Source organism: Gobius niger (genome assembly GCF_951799975.1).
Source record: "Gobius niger genome assembly, chromosome: 15".
Taxonomy (NCBI): Eukaryota; Metazoa; Chordata; class Actinopteri; order Gobiiformes; family Gobiidae; genus Gobius; species Gobius niger.
The window spans coordinates 15,006,788-15,022,827 of NC_136866.1; the positions used below are offsets into that span (position 1 = coordinate 15,006,788).

The 16,040-nt window shown below is 41.9% G+C and overlaps 1 protein-coding gene across 4 annotated transcripts; it reads right to left on the reverse strand.

Moving 5' to 3' along the window:
- Positions 1-2,391: 2,391 nt before the first annotated feature.
- On the reverse strand, positions 2,392-10,318 carry max (myc associated factor X). Of its 4 annotated transcripts, none has more exons than XM_079571758.1 (5): positions 10,162-10,318; positions 9,850-9,876; positions 4,506-4,613; positions 3,280-3,403; positions 2,392-3,067 (listed from the first exon to the last, which is right to left on the reverse strand). In XM_079571758.1, exons 1-5 carry the CDS (start codon positions 10,195-10,197, stop codon positions 2,877-2,879), a joined length of 486 nt encoding a protein of 161 aa, XP_079427884.1. In that variant the 5' UTR covers positions 10,198-10,318; the 3' UTR covers positions 2,392-2,876. The 4 variants fall into 4 exon arrangements, with proteins under 4 accessions (XP_079427884.1, XP_079427883.1, XP_079427886.1 ...); XM_079571757.1 differs by having other exon boundaries at positions 4,482-4,613; XM_079571760.1 differs by lacking the exon at positions 9,850-9,876.
- Between the last annotated feature and the right edge of the window lie 5,722 nt (positions 10,319-16,040).

Below are 16,040 nucleotides of genomic sequence, written 5' to 3' on the forward strand. Positions count from 1 at the left end.
GAGTGATGCCGTGTCAGAGCAGTAAAAGGTTTCTCTCTTCTGATGTTGTGGGTTCAAGTCCCATCTGGGTCATTCTTGACTAGTATTTTTGTGGAAATGCATCTTAGTTAAAACACATAGAAGTAAAGGTACAGCCAGTGTCTGAGCCACTGTCCTGTGACGTTGATCATATGTGCACGACTGAGGTTCAAACTCAGAACCTTGGGATCATGGGCGATACTGCACGGACTCCTCTACACCCGGAGCTACGCCACCTCTGACCTCTGACCTTTGTCAGACGAACTTCACTCAGAGTATTCAAACGGTCTATGACAGAGGAGAACAGACATGACCGCTGTGGTCAATAAGCTGTGGTCATCGAATGGCCGTTTCTTTCGTCCTGATGTTGTGGGTTCAAATCCCACCAGTCCAACTTCTGCCTGTGTGGTTGATCTGAGGACTGCAGTCATTTTAAGAAATTATAATTTTGTAAAAAAAAAAAAAAAAAAAAACATAGTAAATAAAACGACTTTATTTTCAGACAGTCCACACGTCGGATGCCTCTGGTGATGTCAGTGATGAATGCCTTGTGAAGGCTGGTTGGCAGTGACACTTCAGCTCAGTGAGTAGGAGGCGCAGTTTATGATTCAAAGGTTTTGGGTTCAATGCTTGCTCTCACACCCGACGCTCCTCACCAGGAAACACTCCGCTGTGAAGGCCCGCCCTGTGACTGTGGGGAGGTATGGCGTCATTTTACTGTACGTTGAGAGCGCAAATAGAACGTCAACGCGCGCAATGCACAGGGGTCTAGGGCGCGTGAGGGGTCAAAATGTTGAAGTGAGCGCCAAACTCTGACAGAGGCTTATGTCTCTTCACACGCACGGTGTTTGCATTCAGCGCGGTTTTCAGCCCACGCGCGCTCGTTCTTCCAGTTTGACCGCTCTATTTACACACAATTCAACAACGATATATAATAGAGGAAAAACAAAACCCCGCTAATATATTTGACCTAATTCCAAATGTGAACTAATTATTTTTCATTATTGTTCGAGAACGTTGCCCCAAAATTAAAAAAAAAAAAGTAACAAATAAATACTATAAATAAAATGTGTGTATAGAATTCTATTGTGCCAACTCTGGTATTGGTCAAAATGCTGAATTTTTGACATGGTTATAACTTATGGTTAATATCTCTGTATCTGTAGCTGATGGTCTGATCAAAGGACTTTCAGCCATAAAATGAATATGGCAGGTTTGTGGATCTCATCACTTCCAAAGAACGATAAGGGAAAACATTTGTAGATTTTCTGTAGAGGTCTCTCAAAAACTGTCTAGTTAATGCAACCTATGTCTTATAGCATTATTCACACTACAATAACTGGCCATCTATAAATGTAACCCTTTCATCAGTGAGGTCCTGTGAGGCGCATCCTTTTTACAAAATAAGGGCGAGTTGCAAATTTTCATATGACCTGCAGCCTCTCTCTATTCAGGAAGTGATGATGGGAGCGGCCATCTTGTGTTCAAGGCCAAACTGCAGGTCTAACTTATTTCATTTCTGTTTTTGATGGAACATTTCAGACGTATCACTTGGTAGATATATTGATCGGCTTCAGTTCTTCAGTCAACCATCAAGTGGGCGGGGCTGAGTCAGGTGAATAGATGTCCTGGAGTAAATGTAAAAGTAGTAACAGGTTGTGAACACAAACTCTACAGTAAAGGATAAAATAGTTTATTTATAGTCTCATAGTAAAGGTAGGCCTCAACTTGCAAGACAATTGCTGGCAGTATGTACAACATACTTGTAATTTCCATGGAATGGACAAACAAAGACCTTTTACACAAACTGTATCGTCCTAAATGGAAATAAATGGAAACAATATACACACACGCTTCCTGGACACTCAGAAGACTTCCTTCTCCTCTGGGATTTTTTTCACTGTGTAAGCACAAACACATTGAACAGGGACTCGGGGCTTCCTTTGTACTGCAGGAGCTACCTTTGACATTCAATATACCTATGTCATACCACACAAGGAAAACTAGAAGTGACAAATTAGCATTTTCCCATGAATCGTGAGGTTTACTACTAAATGCATAACATACTTTTGAAAAACATCCAATCAATGCTTTGTAGAATATATAAAATGAGATGCCTAATGTATTCAGCCACCTATTAATCATTCACTACTTCAAGCTAATGGACAAAATACAAGTTTAGGAATATTCTCCTTCAAAACATCAAATTTCAACATAGGAGACTGTTGTGTGGGGTCACTTACACGTTTCACATTCTTTTAGTGGAAAAAAGCAAGCTACAAATATTTTTTTTATTCTCTCAATTTTAAAAAGGTAAACTTCAGGACAATCAATCTAGGTGTATGTGTGTGTGACGATTCTAGACAGATTTAAAAAAAAAAAAAAAAAAAACAAGAACAACAAAACAAAAAATATAATAATAATAATAATATAGCAGTGCTTGGAGGGCCCTGTCCTCCCTGAAAAAACAAAAAAACAAAAAAAACAGCCCAGGGGAAGGGGCTCGAGTGGAGGGTACAAAAAGAGCGTCAAGTCCTCTGAAGTTATAGCCAAGCTGCCTCTTTTGGGAGGTTTTTCAATTGTTGACGTCGCTCAAAAAAACAAAGGAACCAAGAGAAATCAGGATCAGGGGGCGGGGTGGTGTAGAAAGAGGTAACCTGAAGCTTTATTATGCTTTGAACCAAACCCTCTCCCCATCAGATGATTGCGTGGACGTCTCCAGTTTGGTGGGAGAGGACTGGCGGATGTGTTTTAGAGCGCCCTCTCCTGTAGGCACAGCCCCGCTCGCCCGTCGGCTCTGGTGGTGGTGGTGGTTGGTGGGGTTGTGAAGCCGCTGTGCCCCCTCTGGCCCCTCTTCCTTAGCTGGCCTCCATGCGCAGCTTCTTGCGGGGCGCAGGGAGCTCCTCGTTCTCAGACTCAGAGCTGGAGTCGGAGCCGCCGTCGAAGGCCGACACGGTGCTGCCCTTGGGGTTGGTGTACAGGCTGCTGTCCGATGACGAGTAGCTGGACTGGAGCTGCGTGGAGCCCTTCACCTTCTCCAGAGCACGCACTAAAGGGGGGCAAGACAGTGAGGCGGTCAGCAAATAACGCAGACATGAGCAAAGGGAAAAGCAAGACTTGTTTAAACATGGGTGGGTATTAGAGCCGCACACAGCAGTCAACTGACTGTCTGAGCAGTTTGGACAACAATGACTAAAGCTTTGAAATTTACAATCAAAAATTAAATTGTATTTGATGTAAAAGGGCGATAAAGCACAGTACCTTGCTGCTCCAGAAGGGAGTTCTGACGTTTGAGGTCGTCGATGTCCTGCTGGTGTGTGTGGTTTTTCCGCCTCATGTACTGAATGTACTCTGTGGCTTTGTCTAAGATCTGAGCTCGCGATGCCTGTTGATGGAGCAGACTCTTGAAATAGTTTATTTGACAAGATTCACACATCATTCTGTATAAAAACAGGACATAGTCATAACATCATTATATCTGGTTCAGTGAAATATTTTTCTGTAAAAACGTGAATCCAGCAGGATTAGTGAAGGTTTTGTGGGGTGTGGCGCTGACTGAAGACTGACAGATGGACAAGGTGGAGTTCAGAGCATTACCTTTACGTCTGTCTCAGGCTCCTCTACAGAGGAGTACTAACACCTATGTGAAGAGCATCAGCCAGGACGCCTCACCACACCCAAAGCGTCAGGTAAGTACTTTTACTAAATTACACCACAGGTGCAAAATGTTGGGCAATTTGAAACAGGAAGTAAGTTTTACTACAATGATCTGATACATGTGTGGTGGCTGAAGGGATCAGCAGTTCTCTCACTGTGGACTAACTGTTAACTACAACTAAACCACATCTTTAACAGGACTACTCAGATCAAGACTGGAGGCCCATCAGGTCTCAACCAATGTTGACTTTTTATCTTTTTGCAAAGAATCAGAAATGTTCAAAACAAAAATGCACATCTTCGTTTTGGTTCATGTATTGCTCTAAATGAGAAAAGACATTGTCCAAATGGTAGAAATATCACTTCATATTTTCAGCACTGTGCACATCTCCAGAACAATAATTCGTAGTGGGTGATAAGCTACTGTTGTAGCCACAGCTGCCCCAGAATTGACAGATAGGAAGCGAGACTGCCACTGTCTCATCACATTCACACAGGTTTGGTGTGTGAAGTGTCATTCTCAAGGACACGACTGTCCCACTGTGTCACTTTAAAAGATTAGTCCACCCATCCAGTTAAATATTGTCTCATCAACACTTCTACAAGAGGCCATTGTCTCTCAGCAGGATGCGCAAACATAAGGGATCATTTTATTTTACAAGTTAGGATTATTCCAATCTTAATAACTGTGGATTTGTTCCTGTATGGAAAAAAATATGATTGACCAACAGATGTTACAGATGTCATAACACATTTCATCACATTGTCAAACAGCAATCAAATAAGTGAACAAATTAGGAGCCTACCCCAGTGCTGCGGGAAGTACCCACCTTCTCCCCCAGCAGAGCGGGCACTGAGTCCCGCAGGCTGTGGAAGCTGTCCTTGATGTGGTCCCTGCGCTTGCGCTCCAGAGCATTATGGTGCGCACGTTTATCTGCCTGCAACACACACAGGCACCGCTTTAGACAGGACCCTCGGACGTGCAGGTATTAGGGCACAAGACTAAGTCAAAATCACAACTTGATTTTTTATTTGGATTGAAAAACATAATTGGCATCCTTTCTCCATGGGGCCTTCTGATTAAAACCTGCCAACTAGCTTCATCTTGGACGACGTGTCTCATTCTGACTTTTAACAATCAAAATAGTGATAACCAAGCCAGATTTCTACACTGCATTTCACACTGTCTATGCAGAGAAGACTTTGAGAAACAAGTCCATGAGATCAATAATATCATATAAATTACTATACTGGTCAGAAAAATTGTGAAAAAACCCAAGTTCAGTTGCAGTGCCCGTTTTAAACCACAAGAGTGCGTCCACTAATTTATCCTTGTATTTATTGAAAACTTCCACAACTGAAACGTGACGTTGCAAGATGGCCGCTGCAGCAGGTCACGTGATCAAACGCACAGCGGGAAATCCAACAGGTTTTCAGGCCAAACCATTTGAAGCCCCCAGTCGGATCCACTCTCCACTAATCCGTGTGGTCACAGGCCGTAGCAATGAGCCTCGTTTCACTTAAGCTCCGGCTTGGCATGAGGCTAAACCTTCACCCGCTCAAGGTCCTCTGACCCTGAACAGCATGACACAGCAGGTCATGAAGGACGGTGAAGGGGTTCTATGAGGAATCATGAGTGTGGGTTATTGCTGAACATTATATTTCCATTTTATCGTTCTCGAGCGTTCTTAAAAGCGCTTTATCAAACTGATGACACTTTCATGAATATCATATTTTAACTAAACATAAATGGTTCCTACTAGTGTTTTCTGGTCTCCCCACCTCCACAACTGAGAATGGGCAGGTGCCGTGCCTGCCTGGAGTCTTTGTCACAGGACAGGCACAATTAGAGGCCTCGCAGAGCGCGTCTTGTGATTAATGCGGATGCTATTGTGACAGGGTTGCACAACAGTATTCCCTAACCACCAGTGTAATATCATAGGGCTCGGGAGGTGTGACCATCAGGCAGTTCAGTGTGGCACAAACAAACGCATGACTGGCTGTCCTGGCATGTGCGAGGACAAGTCCAGCAGCAGTTCGTCAGACCCTGGATGTGGGCGAAAACAGGCTTTTGATGCTCCTTTCATTTACTTTTGCATCAGAAAATAGGAGGATGACATTTGAGCAGAACGTAAATATGCTACTGTTATTTTACTACTTGGAGCTAAAGAAGATTGTTTGATAAAGTAAACTTAAGAGTAGTGTTTGTAGGACGCTCTTGGTGGTATCAAAAGGCACTATAACTGAGATTAAACAGTATTAAACAGCAATGCTACATTTTTATGCAAGTCTTGGTCTCACTGAGTCTGTACCAGAAACAATTCATGGATTACGGAAATAGTTGATAACTTTTTCAATAATTGATTAGTTGTTGATTAATCGAGTTGTTGTTTTAGCACAAATTCTAACAATAATGGACAATACATAGCAGAACTGAGCATCAGTCTAATTTAAACAAGTGCTTAGCTCTACAGTTCACTTGTAAACACATCCATCGGCATTAGAGACATGACTGTGCTACATGTCTAAACTACAGGTTTAAAACAGGCCAAACCCCCATGGAGATGCATACAGTATTACTTGTTGCTCTAAAATCAATGGTCTGAAAAGCAGTAATATTTTTTGAGGCCCACACTGCTGTCATTCTGTCCATCAGACGCTTCATACTGAGCAGTAAAAAGGCCGGTGTCTCGTTACCGAAGAGCAGCCATTATCAGTTCATCCCCGTGAGCATTGAGGACAGACTGTCTATTCAAACCTGGCCGACGTCGTGTTATACAACTCACCAGGTGTAGGACAAACATTACATTTAGGTCTAATTCAATGTTCCTGAATGACATGCACAGGTAAAGAAAGTAAAGCCAAGTTTCACTGACATTTTTCTGACATGAACTGTGTATATAAACACTATTTAGGTAACCATACTTTTGAGCGGCTGGTCTGGTCAGGATTTCAAATTAGCCTGGGGTGTGAAAACAGTAAAATCGAGATTTCACTTTTAGCTAACGGCATGCTTGTAAATCAAATGCAACATAAAGAACACACTTTGAGCACAGAACTGCTCAGAACGGTCCCTGTGGCGGCTTTAGCGCTTTAAAAAGACGGAGGATGGTTTCGGGTTCATTCCAGGATGCAATAAATATCATGTTTTTGTGGTACATGTATCACGCTGGAGTGTGATTTTTCTGTTTTAAGTATTGTAATTGACAAGTACGATACAAATGAGACTCAGCACTTTTATGGAGCTTCCTTTAGTTTAGCTTGTCATAGATGTAAGGAATTTGGCAAATGCTTTTTCACTGCACTAGCAGACCCTAACCATGAGGACATATTGCATAAGCAGCCAGGTGCGCAGTGGAAGAGCTACTCACATTCTCCATTTGTAAACCTATACTTCACTTAGGGCGCTGCGTGGACGGGCTTCCTGTGCTGATAACAGTGGAAGTGCCAATAACCTCCAGCTTCCAGAAGGCAAACCTTTAAAGAACTGTACTTTTGGTATATTTGGTCTGTTTGGCATTCGTATTAGGGCTGCACAACATTGGATCGCAAGGCCGTGCACTATTAAACAAGTCCAGGAGCACAAACATTTAAGAGTAGACTGAAATATGAACTGCCTATAAGGTACATGGTACAACACTGAAGCTGCAAATAAATAACATGGAGAAGGGAGATTTGTTTGCAGAAGATGGGACCTTAATGCTTGCTTCCAATTTGGCAAAAAAATGTCTGCTATAAATGTTCTCTAGAGTGTCAGGTGAAGTGAAAAGGTTGGGTCACTGAGTTTTGGACTTGGCACAGACTTCAATAAAAGGTTGTTAAACAACATGTCCGGCTGCTTACTGGGACAACAAAGTCTTCTTCACTGGTACTGCAGAAGCTATTGTATGCAGACCTAATATTATTCCAATACTACAAGACTAACTCACTAATGTCAGGATTATTGATTACAATTACCCATATTATTTTGTTCAATAACAAATTAAACAAAATATACATAATTCACTTATTTTTTTGGTTGATATTCACTTCCACTACATATTTCTGTTGCTTTTCTAGAACACACTTTTTACTTACTTTGCTTTACATCATCTTCCTAAGGCTGCAACTAACGATTATTTTGGTAATCGATTAATCCACCGATTATTTTTACAATTAATCGCTTAGCTGTGAATGGTGTATGAAGATGGTATTTTTAATTTTTTTTTAATCACATAATGACATGTTGATGGAGTAAACTTAAAGTGAGCGTTTTTGGAGGCTTTTAGTGCCAGTTCTGCTTTATGATTGGATGAGACGGACAGATATTTATGACATTTTCAATGTACAAAACACTAAAGAAACTAACTTGATAAACAAAGTAGGTTTCCATTAAAAATAAAACATGTTTATGTCATTTTTACTCTTCTTAAGTCTGTGTTTACTAGAAAACGATCGATTAGTAAAATAGTTGACAACTATTTCAATAATCGATTAATTGTCGATTAATCGATTAGTTGTTTCAGCCCTAAATCTTCCTTTGCCGTCCTACTTTTCTACTTCATATGCCTGCCGTGCTAGTATGTTTAATGCCTGATGCAAACCGGTGACCTTTTTTAGCTCAGCATATAAATCTTTATGGCTCACACTGTGTCCTAAACTTATCCCATGTCCTAAAACACTGTGTATCATTCTTTATCACATACAGCAGCCACCAGCTGACCTACAATTACTAGAGCATTAGATTAAAAGCCATATAACAATATCTTCAGGAAATTGATTATTACACGATTTTTTTCCCTTTTTCTTAAAAAATCCCCTTTTTCTGTCCACTGTTCAGACGGTTCCCTGGTCTACTACGCACATGATACTTTGACAATAACGGCAGCTTTATTACAGGTTTGCTGTGCCACTTCCTGACAGTAAATTGTTCCTAATGCAGATAAATAAATGGATCTATTGACAGTATATTAGGGCTGGGCAATTAATACCAATTGAATCAACATCGCAATTTATCCTTTATAAAGGGCATGAGGCCTCGTGTTTAATACCTCTACAATTTTTTTTAATATATATTATTATTATTAGTTTATTATTATTAGTTTAGCCTCTCAAATGTTAAAGCTCCTGGACGTGTTGAAAAAGGTGCAACAAGAACTGAATTCATCTTAAGAACCAGAAACAGCACAACTAACCACAATTGCCATACTTGATAGGATAAAAAAATCCCTCTATAGTACACATTATTTTGTGTAGACTACGAATACATAAATTACATAATTATACATACATAATTTTATACATTTCTGACTAAATCTGGGGCCATTTCTATTTGACATAACTGGGGGGTAATACTCAAAAAGAAACACATACACATTGGGGTTTATTGATTGATAAATCAGATGAGACGACATATTAAGTAGTGCATATCAGGGCAGCTGGCCTCAGTGCCGAACGAGCATGAGCTTATTCTCACGCTTCCTCTTTCCCTTTCTCTGCAAACCGACGGGGCATCGCGCAAATTGTGCCGCCTTTGCATAAACCCGCAATATGTTTCAATCATATTTGGTTTCACGTGTGTGTGTGTGTGTGCTCTAAACGCAGCGGCCGCGTAAAGGAAAGGCGGCTCAAAAACAACACGACGACGACGGCGCACAAGCACGGGTAACAGCATCTCCACTTTACCCCCGCACACCCATCCCTCATGCAGCAGGAGGAGGCGCCTTTAGCGGCATGACCTACATCCACGGCGCGGATCAGAGAGAGGGGGGTCCCCGCGGTGTGGCACGGATTCGCGCCGACAACAAACGCGGAGAGTAAACAGGCGGAAATATGAAATAAAAGTGGAATAAAGGCGCTTTGTAGCCGGATAAAGCCTGGGTCTAAATATAGACGTGTCCGTGGCTGCGAGGCTTCATGGCCGCGGACACAGGATGGATACGGCTGTGAGGCGCGGAGCTAAAGCCACATACAAGCCTTTTACTGTCACATCATAAGGTCAACACAGTCATTAAACGCATCACCAAGTTACACCGACATTACATTAAGATAAATAAGAACTCACGACCATCTTTACCTTTACATTACTCTTACCCATTCAATAAACGGAAGAATATCAAATATTAACACAATATTTGGAGATTGAAGCAACATTTAGGACATTTCTGACATGGGACAAACCGCAGCATTACGCACCACATTGTGATATCTCGGCGAGTCTTCCTGCAAAAAAACAGAACAAAAAGTACAATTGTAGGCGGAATTCTTAACCAAAACTCTCCTTCCTTTGAAAAAGCAACACAATTATATTTAAATCTATGTAACGATAAAGCGGGGAAACAGGCCAAGAGGCCCGGATGATTTAAAGGACATCAGGAGAAAACCTACTTAAATTAGAAGTGCAAAGCTAGCCAGCTTATTGGCTAACACTAGCCGAGGAGCTAACTCGGCTAAAGCGCTTGTTGACAATAATACATCATTAAAAAATATGAAAGTCAAAATACTCACGTCACTGTCGACTTCGATGTCATCGTTGTCGCTCATTATTCGCTAAATTAGTCTAGTTTAAAGGGACGGGCCGCTAAAAAAACAACATGAATCAGTTTAGCACCAAGCGGCTCCCGACATCAGCTCACTGTTTGGACAGGACTGACTCTACGGGCTCCACGTGACTGCACTCCACTATGCTCCACACGCTCAGCCACCGCGCCGCAGCACGCATGCGCGGACTACTGTGGGCTTCTGGGAAATGACGTCCAGTGGTGACAAGCGTGTGAAAACAGCGTGAAAAATCTCTTCAACCATGGACAAAATGTACGTTTTGTTCAAACTCAAAGCTATACACGTCCAACTGTTCTGTACCGTGAATGAAATCAGAAATCAATCCAGTGGCTTTGACGCCTGTATTGAGGAAGATTAACACACGAACTACAACATCCAAGGCCCATAGGTGACCTCACTAGAAACATTCCCCCAGGTGCATTGTGGGCATTGTAGTTTACGCAACTCTTGATTGTCATAGGAACCAAATCTGGCCAGAGCTAAGACACGTGGATTACAAGAATACACACAAGATACACGACGTCAGGAACATCAGGCAAAACAGCCCACACACTACAGGATCCACCTACTGAGGCCATCTAAAAACAGCTTTTGTCACAGATTCGTGCTAAAACTTACAATGAAAACAAATTGATTGTCAAATTGAAAGAAAAATACATTTGTTTTTTTGGCCTTTCTAATTGTTATGTATAAATGTATAATATAGGGTTTAAAACAAAAACAGAGGAAAAAAACGAACCTAAAACGCAACCTTCTGTTTATATACATCAAGCAAGAATATAAAAAGAATATCAAAGCCAGTCACTCAACTCCAGTTGTGTCATAATGTCCAAAACAAGTGTCCATGTCGATTTGTTTTTAACTTCATCTTATTTTTAATGGTGCCTCATTAAATGCATTGCTCAGTAGTGTAAACCGGCTTAATTCTCTCTCTTTGTCAGAAATTGCTAATCATTTTCTTTGGGTTTGGTTCAGAGGCTATTTCAAACCAAACGTACATATTGGGACAAAAGAGCTTACATTGTGTGTTCTGATGCACCAGTGGATCAGTTAACATGACAAAAAGCTTCTTCTACTCACAGTGAGGTCAGGAGGTCAACAACGTTTTAAAAGCCTGTAGTCTACAGTGTCTTCAGATCGTCACAAACATATTATATATGTTTTACCTTTTCACATTTTTTTTGTTTAATTGTCATTACTTTTGGCGACTCATACTTCACAAATTCCCATAACATTTCTATGAAAAGAAAAATATGCAAAAACCTGAACCAGATTGTGACTAATACAACACAGAGAATGTTTTTCCCCATGTTTACACCAGCAACTTAAAGCTTCACTGTGGAAGCTTCATGGCTTTAATGTTGCTACTTCAGAAGAACAACTAAACTGTTTTTGCTTGTATTTCATTCTATTTATTGTGTAAATGTTTTGCAGTATGGATATAAGTTGAAACACATATACTGCCAATCATTGATATTCAAAGTATTGCCTGGCCAATCATTAACATTCTCCCATTGACTGCTAAAATACCATTTGAATTGACTTCCTGCCCCGCCCGAACTGCTGTCTCTCTTGAGGTATTACTCAGTCAACAACTATTACTAATACTACAGGGACCAAATGCTGTGGAGTAATAGTAGTACGTTGGTGAAAATAGACATCAGTTGGGGCACGTCCTCTGTCTCCTCCCCCCCTGGCTGCATGTCCTGGGACGCCCTGCTAACCCCTTTAAAGACCCCCCTCCACACCCCTTCATTGTCCCATGAAGCATTTTGAAGTAAATGGACTGTACTTGTAAGAAGTATCCCACAAGATTTGTTTTGTTGCCGCCATTGTTCTCTTTGCACAATCTATGAAAGGGTAGGGGCGCTGAGGATAATCCTCAGGAGGAGGTGGAGCTCATATTGTATAAGCAATAACAGTAGGTAAAGAGCATACTTTTGATCAAACGGTAACCAATGCACTATTCTATATAAGAAAACATACAGTAACACAAAAAAGTACTTTTTTGACACTGGAATCTTTTCACATTTTATTTGCCCTTAAAGGAATGGCCACCGTTTTTACTTACTGAGATATGTTCTTACCTGACCTTAGACGAGTTAATATATCCCCGTCTGGTTTTTGTCCGTGCGCTCTGTCACGCAAACGGAGCACATACGCAGCCTCTCCCACATGTCACATAGCTCCAAAAAAGCTCACGATAGAAGCTACCAAGCTCTTCCACGTGTTCCCTATTTAAATAAAGTTACGTGAAGTGTTTTCATGCGAAGTATATTTACACAGAAATGTAACATGTCGATTTTATAAGCAGATAAAAAGGGGTACTTTATTGTGAGGCGTAATGATACGAGGAGCACAACGTCCGCGCAGTAACTCCTAAAGGTTATTGACGGAAGTGAGCGGGGGAAGTCTTTAGGAGCTACTGCGCGGACGTTGTGCTCCTGTATCATTACGTAAGAACATATCTCAGTATGTAAAAACAGTGGCCTATTCCTTTAAATAAGTTGGTTATTCAAGGGCAGTTCAGTGTTCAAATGTGATCATCGTGACACCATTGATTTGTTACTAAAAAATGAAAGCACTCCAGGCTATTTTGAAATGCAGACCAACACAGTTGTCACTCCCAAAGTGTCTTTTCCTTATGTGTTGGAGCCATATATGCCTGTTTTATGTGTTTTAGCCTCCTGCCACTGTGTGGCGCTGTGTGTATCATTTGTGATTGATTACCTGCCCTATATAAGGGTGAAGGGAAGGGCACGCAGGTGTTGCAGTGTAGAGGTACACAGTTTTTCGACCGTGTCTATAAGTTTATTGTCTGTGAAGCTGTGTATTTGTGGATGGCTAAAGGTAATGCCAATAAAACCTCTTTTGGAACACAGTATTTTTATGGACTTTCTTGGAAGACGCGCGTCCGAGACGCCTTAAAACACTACAGCCAGAGCGGACACTGCACAGGGCATTTTGGCCGCTACATTTGTCGAAAAACTCCCTCAGGCACCGGGCGTTACGTGGAGGCGCCTGCTGTGATTGGCACGGCACGGTTACCTGGAGTAAAGGACCCACCAACTACCGTAGCGGAGATCGTCGCGAGGTCTACGGCGAGCCGGCGGACTGTTGGCGGGAGGAGGAAGGAAGGGGACGGTATCGAACACGGACGGCGTCCTCTCTATCTATTGCGGTGGCGAGGCACGGAGACAGCGCGGGAGCTCCACTGGTTCAGCAGAGTGGCTGCAAGCAGCACGAGGGAGCGGCCACAGCGAGACGCCAGCCTTGCGTTTGAAGCCTACACTGGTACGCGCAATAACTTTGCGAGTTTGGTCGTTTAAAAGCGCATGACTTGACCATGATGGCGCACGAACAGAAAACTGACTTTTGGGAACGGGACTTGGTGTGCACTGTAAAAAAGAACACTGTAAAAACTGCGCACAACCCACTTCAATATAAAAATGACAAAATAAAAAGTGGGAGGTCACATAAAGACACTGGTGACAGTTTGAAGAGAATGAAAGCTTCGATGGCAGCTACGCTTGTGAAGGCAAAAGCTGAGCATGCTGCGCTAATGGTTAAAGCTTCATTTATGGAACAGCAATATGAGCTTGAAGCAAAACAACGTGCTATTCAAAGAAGATTAAAAGAACTGGATCTTGAAACTAAAATAGCTGAGGTTATTGCAAAACTGGCTGTTTTAAATGCTTCAAAGAAACCTACATCTGCTAAATCCAGTAGGCCTACGGCTCAAGAGAAGCCCCAGCCTAAACCAAATGACACTCAAGCCTCGGCAGAAGGCGTTTCTGGTGAAACAGGGGCCGGTGACAAGTTTGAAGAAATGGACTGGGAGGGACCTGAGATCTACGTCCCAGTGGTGATTCTTTGTGCTGATACTGGGGCCGGAGGTAAATTTGAAGAAATTGACTGGGAAGGACCAGAGATCTACGTCCCAGTGGTGGTTCCTTGTACTGATACAGGGGCCGGTAACCCCGCTGCAAAGCACACTTGTAATGAATCCTCGCACAGTTCTCTATCTGCTGCTCCTGAACACCAATCGGAGTTTCAGGTTCCTGATGTGGACCTGATGGAATCGGATTCAGTCAACTTGGACAGTGAGAGCAGGTTACGTGTTGACCAGCCTGTTGCTGAGGTGGGTTTTGCAGGCTCTAAGGACGAGGAGCCTGAGAAGACTGTCATCTCTGTCACTGTAGAGGAGGACAGTGACGGGCCTGTTCCAAAATGGCTGCCGCTTGGGCTAGTTGGTGGCCCATTCAAGGATGCACTGCTCAGTGCCACAAATTACTTCCATCTTGAAGTGGACAACATCACGGTTGTTGCGCTGTCCCCACAAACTCTTGGAGAGTCAAGGAACTCTGAAAAATGTACTGTTGCTTGGATGTTTTTTGCTTTGTTGCTGCTTGGTTGGCAAGCCCACAAACTGTTTCAACTAAAGAGTTACAAAGCCTTCAAAAGAAAAAGGTGGAAATGTATGTATTTATTCTAAAGTAACAAGGATGGAATGCTAATGCTAGTTATGAAATATGTTGAGTATTGACAAGATTTTTGGATTGTGGATAATTGGTTTGTTTGAAAATGTGTTCCCAAGAAATGTAAAACGTACAGAATGTCAAGCTTTGTTATGGCTCCATATTAAGTTTGTATTTAATTGCTATCACCCCTGGCTCAAACAATTAAGGGGCCGGTGTGTTGGAGCCATATATGCCTGTTTTATGTGTTTTAGCCTCCTGCCACTGTGTGGCGCTGTGTGTATCATTTGTGATTGATTACCTGCCCTATATAAGGGTGAAGGGAAGGGCACGCAGGTGTTGCAGTGTAGAGGTACACAGTTTTTCGACCGTGTCTATAAGTTTATTGTCTGTGAAGCTGTGTATTTGTGGATGGCTAAAGGTAATGCCAATAAAACCTCTTTTGGAACACAGTATTTTTATGGACTTTCTTGGAAGACGCGCGTCCGAGACGCCTTAAAACACTACAGCCAGAGCGGACACTGCACAGGGCATTTTGGCCGCTACACCTTATGTTTCATTTTCAGTTCATCCTTTCATAAAAATGCATATTCGTACAAGCCACATACACTTCACACTTTCAGTGTTTCTTTACATCCCCATGATCAGAATGGAGCAGATGGAAGAATAACATTCTTATCTGCCCCCCTTTTTGAACATGCATATTATTACATGGCTCTATCACTGTTCCCTCCACCATCACCTGAACTCCAACATACTTTATAATATTCGTTAAAGCATTTGAACACATTCAAACTAAATCAAGATACAGTTTCATATAATGCAAGTTTGTTTCTTTTTGTAACTCTTTTTAATTTAATTAATATTTCGGAATAACTTTCTAAATCTTTCTTTAGAGAATTTCATGCTTTTAAAACAGCAACAGACGAGCACATTTGTTCTCAGGCTTACACTGTGCCTGCATGAATGTGTAAACGGCAAATTTTGTTGCAGCTACATGTCCGTCAGTCAGAACTTATGACTTGACATTGCCAACATTGCCTTTGTATTTGTTTGTCTATTGTGAGTGTTTTACCTTTTTAACTGTTTGCCCTGTTCTGTGTGAACTGCACGTAAGTCAACAGTGTTATTTTTAAAGTGCAATATAAATAAAGTTGGATTGGATTGACATTGACAGTGATAGTGGCACGGACTTCCACATACAGAATTTTTGAGGGTGACATGTGACTTGAGAATAACTCTGCAGCCATTACCTTCAAGCATAGATCTTCGCACAAAAATGCTGTTTTTTTTTGTTTTTTTCCAGAAATCTGCAGGATGGAGTTCTCAAACATGTCGGTTGTGGAT

Coding starts and splice junctions, on each gene's coding strand:
- max (XM_079571757.1), bottom strand. CDS start 10,197: ATGAGCGACAACGATGACATCGAAGTCGACAGTGAC. Junction 3,404..4,481: donor GTACTTCCCGCAGCACTGGG/GTAGGCTCCTAA, acceptor CTCCATCAACAG/GCATCGCGAGCTCAGATCTT. Junction 3,068..3,279: donor CTCCCTTCTGGAGCAGCAAG/GTACTGTGCTTT, acceptor GCCCCCCTTTAG/TGCGTGCTCTGGAGAAGGTG.